The sequence below is a fragment of the Cyanistes caeruleus genome, chromosome 22 (assembly GCF_971803275.1).
Source record: "Cyanistes caeruleus chromosome 22, bCyaCae1.hap1.1, whole genome shotgun sequence".
NCBI lineage: Eukaryota > Metazoa > Chordata > Aves > Passeriformes > Paridae > Cyanistes > Cyanistes caeruleus.
In genome coordinates this window covers 254,745-263,973 of record NC_141722.1, presented here as the reverse complement: position 1 = coordinate 263,973, position 9,229 = coordinate 254,745, and the positions used below count along the sequence as shown (strand labels likewise).

Genomic DNA, 9,229 nt, shown 5'->3' with positions numbered 1-9,229 from the left:
CTTGGGTTTTGTTGTCTCCTCAGTGATTTACTTTGTTTTATAATTCTTTGGGTTAAAGCAATTTGCTGCCCCGGGAGGGATTTGGGAAGGACTGGGGCTGGGGCTGTGGATGAGGGGCAAAGGCAGCAAAGTGGGATGTAAGGGGTGGGAGGCCCTGGGACACGCCCCCTTCATTAGGGTGAGTTAATTAGGGGGTAATTTTAGTAGGTGGGGTCACAAGGGGAAAGGGGTTTGTGCAGTTGGAAGGGTGCTGGGAGCGTGAGGGTTGGGCAGGGACAGCGACCCTGGGTGTGCAAAGGGTGCAAGGAGTGGGCAAATGTCACTGTGCTTGTGCCAATGTCACCGTGCCAGCGGGTGCTGTGCCTTGCACATGCAAATGTGACAGTGCCAGCGTCACTGTGTACCTGCAGACACGGCCTGAGCTCAGCACAAAGCGCCCCGAGTGTGCAAACGTCCCCTTGCACAAGAGGATTTCACTGAGATGTCGCGGTGCGCAGCCCTGCGTGTGCAAACGGCTCCGCACGGATGGCACTGTGCTCCAATTCCCCTTTCCACAAGGTACAAAAGCCACTGGGCACGGGACTGTCCCTGAGTCACTGTGCCCGTCCATACAGTGAAAATGTACAGTGCAAACACGTGCCCAAGTCACTGTGCGTGTGCAAATTATCCCTGGCACGTGCCCAAGTCGCTGTGCGTGTGCAAATTATCCCTGGCACGTGCCCAAGTCGCTGCGCACCCACGAAAGCCCCATGGTGCCCATGAGTGCAAATGGCTGGGAAAACACTGCCTCCCCTAAACCTTCCAAAAAGCCCCTAAGCACCCTCCCTTGTTTTTCATATTCACTCGCCAGTTTTATAATTGAAAACCCAGTTCCTCATTAACCAGGATCCCTCCGAGCAGGTGCAAGCAGCCCCGGCAGGGCTGGGTTTGAGGGGGCTCTGCCCCCACCTTTGCCCCCTCCCGGCACTGCCGGATCCGGCTGCTGGCACTTCCCAGGGCTCTGTTTAACCGCTCCCGGGGGGCCGCGTGGTTTGGGGGGATTCAGGGGGGGTGGGAACCACTTTTCCTTGGCCAGGGGGTTGACAGGACGCCAGTGGCCACCGGGGCCGTGGCCAAATGCCACTCCTGACAACAGGCTGACCTGCAGAGCCGAAAGGGGCACTGGGGGGGGGGGGAGGCAATGCCTGCTGTATTTTGGGGTGCTCACAGCATCCCAAAAGCAGGGAGCCCATCAAATAAAGGCCTAGATGCAGTGAAACCCAACATTTGGCTAAATGACCCCCCAAAATTAGAGTTTTTAGAGCCCCCACTGATGTTTGGGGTTTTGGGACCCCCTAGATGTCGGAGACCTCCCCCACTGTAGCGATAAATAAACTTTTATTTTATACAGGACTCACGGGAAACACAAACACAGTTTGGGAGGGTGTGAAAAAATATTCCTCCCCCTCCCCGCAATTCCAGCCTCTGGCCCATTCCAGAACTTTCTTCCCTTAAATAAAGGGGGGGGGGAGGGGGAGCTCCACTTTGGGGTTACCCTGGATTTGAGTCCCTTCTTTTTTGGGGGTGAGGGGGTGATGCTGGGGTTGGACCCACTCTTCCTTTTGGGGTCACAGCAAAGGGGGGGCCCCTTTGTAGTGCATCACCCCCTCACCCAAGGGGTTTTTGGGGTGACAGAGATTGTCTGGAGAGGGGCACATCCCAATTTTTTGGGGGGTCTCCCCAAATCCTGCACCGGGGATGATGGCTTCAGCTCCTGGCACGGGGGTGGCACACAGAGGGGGCGAAGCGGTGACACCCCCGTGGGTAGGGGGGGTGACTATGAGCCCTGTGGGAGGGACATCAGTGGGGGCACCCCAATGTGGGCACCCCCATACTGCACTGGTGGAGGGGGAACAGCCTCACCGGATTAGGGGGGGGCTGCTCCAGCTGGATTTTGATCTCAGGGCAGGGGGGGTCAGGCGGGCAACGGCCTGGGAGAAATGGGGGGGAACATGAGCACCCCGAGGGGTCCCCCAGCCCCGCCGCGCCCCGAGCCGGGGGTGCTGGGCTACCTGGGGGGGTTCCGGGGGGGTCATCTGGCCAGGGAGCGTCAGTGAAGGCGTCGCGGTGGCTCCCCGAGGGCGAGCGGCTCTCCTGAGGGGACGTGGGGGGGTCACGGGGGTGCCCACCCCGGGCTGCCCCCCCGGACCCCCCGGCCGGGCTCCCCGTACCCGTCCGGGCTCGCCCGGCTCCTCCGCGGCGCTGCCGAAGCTGCTGGCGCTGGAGGAGGAGCGCGAGAAATCCGGCGCCTCTGGCTTCTCGGCCCTGCCAGGGACAGTCCCCAAGGCCAGGGACAGTCCCCAAGGCCACAACAGGCTGGCACCTCGCCTCGTGGCCACCACCGCGGCCCGCCGCGATGTTCTGCTGGCCCCGGGACACCCTGTCCCCACGCCACCCCGAGCAGGACACTGCATCCTCATGTCACCCTGCGCCCTGTCCCCACCCCGTGCCATCCCTGGGAGGTCCCAGCGCCACGCGATCCTGTCCCCGCGTCTCTTGTCATCATAGCAACCTGTGTCCGTGCCATGTGTCCCTGTGCCAGCCCGGCCCCAGCGCATTCCCTTGCTGTCCCATCCCTCCAGTCCCCGTGTCATCTTCACATCGCCCTGCCCCGTGCCCATCCCTGTGCCACCCCAGGCGGTGTCACCCTGTCCTTGAGCTACACCATCCCAGTGTCCTCCCCTCCCCTGTCACCCTGGGGTCACCCTGTCCCCGTGTCACCTCCTACCGGTGCCACCCTGTCCCCTTGCCACAGCATCCCGGTGCCTCCCAGTCCCCATGGAGTCCCACCCCAGTGCCACCCCGTCCCAGTGCCCTTCTGTCCCCGTGTCCCCGAGCCTGGTGGCAGCTGCGGGACCTGTCGGGGTTCCGGCGGCTCTCGGGGGAGCTCTGTGTGGAGCTGGAGCCGTCGGCGGCTGCGGGGCCGTCCCTGCAGGGAGGGGACAGCGGTGAGGGGACAGCCGGGAGGGGACAGCCGGGAGGGGACAGCCGGGAGGGGACAGCCGGGAGGGGACAGCGGCGGGGCCGGTACCGGCGCTCACCTGCCGGCCGGCGCCTCCTGGATGCTCTCGATGCCGATGGCGCTGGAGCGGCGGGAGCCGAGGGGGCCGGGCCGCCGCCTCGAAGGGCTCTTGCCGGGCACCAGCAGCGCCTGCGGGGCGCCGTTAACCGGGGGGACACCGGGAACCGGGGGGACACCGGGCGGGGACGGCGAGGTACCCACCTCTTCCACCGAGCCCAGCCCGATGGCGCTGCCGCGGCGTCCCCGGCGGCTCCCGGGCACCAGCAGCGACTGGGGGCGGCAGCGCGTCAGTACCGGGGCCACGGGGAGGGGGGAACCGGGAACCGGGGGGACCGCGGGGGGCGGAGCCAAGGACCGGGTGGGAGGGGCTTCGTGTTTGGGGGGACATGGGCGGAGCTTATGCGATGTGGGGGCGTGGCCTCAAGGGGCGTGGTTCGATGAGAAATGGGCGGAGCTTGAGCGCACGGGGCCGTTCCTGTCCATGAGGGGGCGTGGCCTGGGCTGGGCGCGGCCTCAGGAACTCTCCCGCAGATCGGCTGCGCGCGCAGGGGGCGGGACCAAGTGCAGAGGGGGCGTGTCTTGGGCGGGGGGACCCGGGGAGGGGACCCGGGGAGGGGACCCGGGGAGGGGACCCGGGGAGGGGACCCGGGGAGGGGACCCGGGGAGGGGACCCGGGGAGGGGACCCGGCCCCGCAGGCGTCAGGGCGGGGCTGAGCCCCTCAGCGCTGCGTGCGGGCGTGTGCGGGGTGCGGGATCCCCGCGCCCCACCTTGAAGGACTCGAAGAAGCCCGGGGCAGCCCCGCCGTTGTCGGGGCGCTCGTCGTCGGGGCCGAGCCCCAGCATGGCCTGGCTGCGAGCCTGCAGCTCCTCGTGCAGCGTCTCCAGCAGCGCCGCCCGCGTCCGCTCCTGCGCACCAGCCCCGCACCGCTGCGCCCACGCGAGCCCCGCACCCAGCCCCGCTCCCATCCCGCACCCAGCCCCGCACCCAAACCCCGCACCCAGCCCCGCACCCAGCCCCGCTCCCATCCCGCTCCCATCCCGAACCCAGCCCCGCTCCCATCCCGCTCCCATCCCGAACCCAGCCCCGCTCCCATCCCGCTCCCATCCCGCACCCAGCCCCGCACCCAAACCCCGCACCCATCCCCGCTCCCAGCCCCGCACCCAGCCCCGCACCCACCCGGGACACCCACCCGGGACACCCACCCGGGACACCCACCCGGGACACCCACCCTGCAGCGCTGCCCGCCCTGGGGGTCTCCCCTCGCAGCCCCCTCCCCACCGCACCCAGAGGGGGACCCGGCCCCTGCCCACCCACGGCCGATCCTGCACAGGTGCCACCGTGGGCAGGGCCCCCACAGCCACAGCCTCGTGTCGTGCCCCACGCCTTGCCCAGCCCCTCTGGGTGCCCCCAGCACCCCCCGCCCATCCCGCACCCCCCGCCCATCCCGCACCTCCAGCTTGGCGAACTTCTCTGCTCGGTAGCAGGCGTACTCGGCGTTGATGAGCTTGGTCAGCAGGAACTCCTGGAACTCGGGGCCCTGCGGAGTGGGGGCGGTCCCGGGGGGTGCGTGGCTGGCTCGGTGTCACCAGGGACCCCCGGGGGGCTCCCAAGGGCTCTCACCTTCCTGAAGACGGCGGGGTCGGGCAGCGGCGGGCCGAAGAAGGGCACGTCGTCACGGGCGGTGACGGAGACCTGCGGCGGGTGTGGGGGTGACGGGGCACCCTGCGGGCCCCCATGGGGACGGGGACACTGAGGCACGGGAGGGTACCTTGTAGAGGGGGCCCTGGGAGCCCCCCTGCTCCAGCTGCACCACCACGAAGGCGTGGAGGAAGTTGGAGGCGATCATGTCGGGGACGAACGGTGTGTTCTCGTCCTGGAAGACGATGGCCACGATGTCGTTGCCGATGTGACGCTTCCGCTGCAGCTGTGGGGATGCGGAGGGACGTGGGGACACACAGCAGGACACGAGGGACAGAGGGTGGTCACACCGGGGGCATCAAGAGCAATGAAAGCCCCTGTGCCCCATAGGTGCACCCCAGCACCCACAGGTGCTCCACCAGCCCCCTGCATCCCACAGCTCCCCCCGGCACCCATAGGTGCCTTACCAGTCCTCTGCATCCCAGAGATGTGTCCCCACACCCATGAGTGCCCTGCCACCTCCCGAGCCCCACGGATGTCCCAGGAGTCCCCTCCATTCCGTGGGACATCCCCTAAGCCCCAACAGCCCCAGGACCACCTCCAAGCCCCTGCTCTAAAGCACCCAAGTGTCCCCCGCTCCCCCCCCAGCACCCATGGGTGCCCACCTGCTGGGCATCCCCCTCGGTGTAGGGCAGTTTGGTGGAGACGTGGAACATGATCTCCTTGTCACGGAAGTGGCAATAGACCGACTCGCTGCCTGTCTGTCCGTGGGTCACATCCAGCCCCCCTCGGAACCTGCGGGGGTGGCTGGGTGAGACGGGCACCCTGACCCTGTGGGTCCTCCCCCCCAGCGTCCCCTCACGCACCCCTTGAAGTCCCGCAGCTGCACCCGCTGACCCAGGACCTCGAGGAATTCGGCGAAGGCCGGGCTCTCCTCCGTGGTGCCGAAAAGCTCCTCCTCGGAGGTCTGCAGCGGGGTGGGGATGGGTGCCAGCACCCACCCAGGGACCCCCCCCACCCAAACCCCCACCGACCCCACCCCATACCTGCCCCAGTTTCTGGTAGATGACCCCAAATTTGAAGTGGTTGCTGAGCACGTGCTCATCAAAGGCGAGGATGAGGCGGGATGCCTGTGGGGTGGGGGGCGTCAGAAGCTGGGGAGGGGCACCCATGGGTGCCCACGTGCCCCCTCCCTGCATCCCGTTCACCTTGGGATAGAGCACAGGGTAGAAGCGATCCACGTTCACGTCCTCGCACACCAGCTGTGGGAGGGAGGGGTGATGCTGAGGGGGGCTGGGGCTGGGGGGCACCCATGGGTGCTGCTGGGAGGCGGGGTCGCACCCACCTTGGCCATCTGCACCACGTTGGGGAACTCGGCCAGGCAGGAGATGGGCACCACATCATGCAGGGTGCGGGCACGGGTGCTGCGGAGCAAGGAGGGGGTCAGGGGGCCCCCCCCACCCCCGGCAGCTCCCACGGGTGCCTCCCACACCCTGCTCACCGCAGCAGCAGGTGGAGGTGCTCCTGCTCGTCGTACTTGAGGGAGAAGACGAGGTGTCCCAGCGCCGGGTCCAGGGAGTAGTAATTGAAGTGCTCCTGTGGGAAGGAGCCAAGCAGCCATGGCCGAGGGCGCTCACGCTGGGGGCACTCGTGCCATGGGACACCCGGGCCCATGAGCACCTGTGCCCACAGGTACCACCCATGGGGCACCTACACTCAGGGAGCCACACACGCCTTGGGGTGTCCAGGTCCTCTGGACACACAAACCTATGGAGCCCCGTGTCCATGCAAACCTATGGAGAACCCATGTCTGTGGGCACCATGCCAGGGCTCTCCTGCCCGTGGAGACCCAACACCCACCTCCTTGACCACCCACCCCATGGAGCACCCATGTCCACAAGCAGCCACGTGCCAAAGCACTTGTGTTTATGAGGTGTCCATGTCCTTCCATTCCCATGGAGAACCCACCCCAAGCACCCTTGTCATGGGGCAGCCGTGCCCAGGGCTACATCCATGAGCACGTTTCCATCACCCATAGGGCTCCCATATCCACGGATACCCACATCCACGAGCATCTGTGAACATGAGCACCCATCCATGGGGCTCGCATTCCCATGGACACCACACCTCCATCCATGAACACCCGAGCTTATGTGGTCTCCATGATCCTGCCCCTCCACAGCCATGGGATATCCCCCCCACCCCAGACCCCACACCTGCAGCACCCCAGGGCCTCACCTTGCCCAGGAAGTGCTTGCGGTAGATCTTGGCCGTGTGGTTGCCCTCCAGCTTTGCCCGGGTGCCAGGTGCCGGAGTCGGGGGCGATTCAGGGGCCCCGCTCAGCTGGTGGTTGGTGCCCTCAATCCAGTAACCCCCAAACTGCGGCAGGAGGATGAGGGGGAACGGCCCCTCCCGGCCCAGCACCTGCGCCCACAGCCACGGTGGGTGCTTTGGGCACCCAGCCACCAGCCCACCCACCCACCCAGCCAGCCACCGCCCCTCGCAGCCCTCCCTGGAGAGGGGTGGGTGCTCTACCTCATGCACGCTGGGGTAGGGGATGTAGTCCTCCTCCGTCTGCAAGGCAAGGGGTGGTGACAGCCACGTTCGCACCCATGGGTGGTAGGATGGGCCATGCCCATGGTGGCACCCCACGGGTGCCCCCACCCCAACACCTACCTTGAGTGGTGGGGGGATGGCATGGCGCTGCTGGGCCATCCTGCTGCTCTGGGGAGAGAGGGGCTGCGGGTGCCTGTCTCCCTGCCTTGGGGCGGGCAACCTTGGGTGGGGGGAATCCATGGGTGCTTACCTGGGGGTTGGGACGTGCTGCTGGCTGGAGACGAGTCTAGGTGGTGTGCGGGGGTCCAGGGGGGCCCATGGCGCTTCCTGGGGGAGAGGAGAGCTCCCCCACAGCCCCTCTCCAGGATGCCCGGCCAGCAGCCTCACCCCTGGAGCCAGCTGATGGCAGCGAGCCAGGTGTCACCCTGCCGGTGCCAGGCCCAGCGGAGCGGGGTCACCCCATGGGGGGCACTGAGACCCCCCGGACCCAACCCCGCCCCGAAGGGCGCCCTCTGCCGGCGGGAGGCGGCGGCGCGGGGCAGCACCACGGACAGCGCCGGGACCCCGCAAAAGTGTCACCGACCCCAAGTGTCACCGACCCCAAGTGTCACCGATCCCAAGTGTCACCGACCCCGTCAAGTGTCACCGACCCCGTGAGATGTGATCGTGCCCGCGCCAGTGCCACCCTCCCCATGAAAGTGTCACTGACCCCGAGCCGGTGCCACCAACCCCGTGCCCAGGGTCTGTCCCCGTGCAAGTACGATCATTGCCGTGCCAGTGTCACCGGCCCCACGCCAGTGTCACCGGCCCCGTGCAAATGTCGCTCTCTCTGTGGCGATGTGAGCATTCTCGTGCAAACGCCACCGTCCCCGTGCAAATGGCACTGTCCCCATCAAACACACCCCGGTGCAAATATGACCCGGCCCTGTGCAAACAATGACGCGCGAGTGTGTCCCTGGTGCAAAAGGGACCCTCGTGCAAATGTCACCGTCCCTGAGCAAACACGGCACCGCTGCAAGCGAGCCCCGTTCCTGTGCAAAGCCAGCCCCGGTGCAGGTGTGACCCGTCCCTGGGCAAACACCGGCACAGCCACGCACAGCCCCGCTGCAGGTGCGACCCGCCGGTGTCCCCGTGCCAATGCGACATTGCCATCCGTCCCCGTGCAATCGCGACCCTTCCCTGGGCCGCAGCGCGACCCCGCCGGGCTGGGGGCGGCCCGGGGGGGGCTCCCCTGTCGCTCCCCACCCCCCCCGGCATCCAAGGCGGGGTCTGTCCCGGGAGGGTGGGGGAGCACCGGGGGGGGAGAGGCTCTAAATGTGGGGGGCAGACTGGGGGGCTGGGGAGGGGGAGATTCGGTTTGGGGTGACACGGGAGTCAGACTGGGGAGACTGAGACAGGGGGAGCAGATGATGTGGGGCAGAAGAGGGGGGCAGGTTTGGGGGGGGGGGGCAAGTTATAGGGGTAATCATGGAGAAGACATTTGGGGGGCACCGGCTGAGGGCCCAGTGGGGGACTCCCCCCCTCCCTCCCCAAGCCGGGTCTCTTTCCCCAGGCCCGGAGCATCTTCCCCCCCCCTCCCCTCCCCCGGTACCGGCAGCGGTGAAGGTCACGGGCGGACGGACCCCCCGGTGCTGCGCTGGGGACGAGGGGACATCCCCAGAGGGCTGTGTCCGGGGGGAGCGCGGTGCCCCGGCCCCGCAGGGCGGCACTTACCGGGGGCGGCGGTCCCGGAGCGGGGCCGGTACCGAGCGGAGCCGAGCGGGGCCCGGCGCTCGCTGCCACCGCGCAGCGTCACGTGCGGCGGGGCGGGGCGGCCCCTCCGGGGGCGGCGGGACCGGGCACCGGTACCGGGAACCGGGCACCGCGCCACGGAACGGCCACGGGCACCGGCAACCGAGATCCGGAGCTGGGGATCCCCCTCCCTGTCCCCGGTGTCACCCCCCGAGAGCGCCCGGTGTCCCCGCAGAGCCGCG

General features: G+C 67.7%; 1 protein-coding gene across 16 annotated transcripts; it reads right to left on the bottom strand.

Moving 5' to 3' along the window:
* Positions 1–1,360: 1,360 nt before the first annotated feature.
* Positions 1,361–9,058, bottom strand: RAP1GAP (RAP1 GTPase activating protein). Of its 16 annotated transcripts, none has more exons than XR_015278704.1 (23): positions 8,970–9,058; positions 7,507–7,681; positions 7,377–7,419; positions 7,236–7,274; positions 6,939–7,124; positions 6,202–6,296; positions 6,046–6,124; positions 5,909–5,962; positions 5,747–5,830; positions 5,567–5,667; positions 5,366–5,495; positions 4,831–4,986; positions 4,683–4,754; positions 4,513–4,599; positions 3,830–3,967; positions 3,263–3,331; positions 3,081–3,190; positions 2,897–2,968; positions 2,211–2,304; positions 2,052–2,133; positions 1,903–1,970; positions 1,673–1,825; positions 1,361–1,577 (listed from the first exon to the last, which is right to left on the bottom strand). XR_015278704.1 is itself a non-coding variant. In XM_086860515.1 (22 exons), the coding sequence occupies exons 3-22, from the start codon at positions 7,413–7,415 to the stop codon at positions 1,817–1,819; spliced, it is 1,764 nt and encodes a 587-aa protein (XP_086716641.1). In that variant the 5' UTR covers positions 7,416–7,419; positions 7,507–7,583; positions 8,970–9,055; the 3' UTR covers positions 1,361–1,816. The 16 variants fall into 16 exon arrangements, 10 of the variants coding, with proteins under 10 accessions (XP_086716641.1, XP_086716640.1, XP_086716639.1 ...); XR_015278706.1 differs by having other exon boundaries at positions 7,507–7,655; XR_015278705.1 differs by having other exon boundaries at positions 7,377–7,424; positions 7,507–7,583; positions 8,970–9,055.
* Positions 9,059–9,229: the final 171 nt, after the last annotated feature.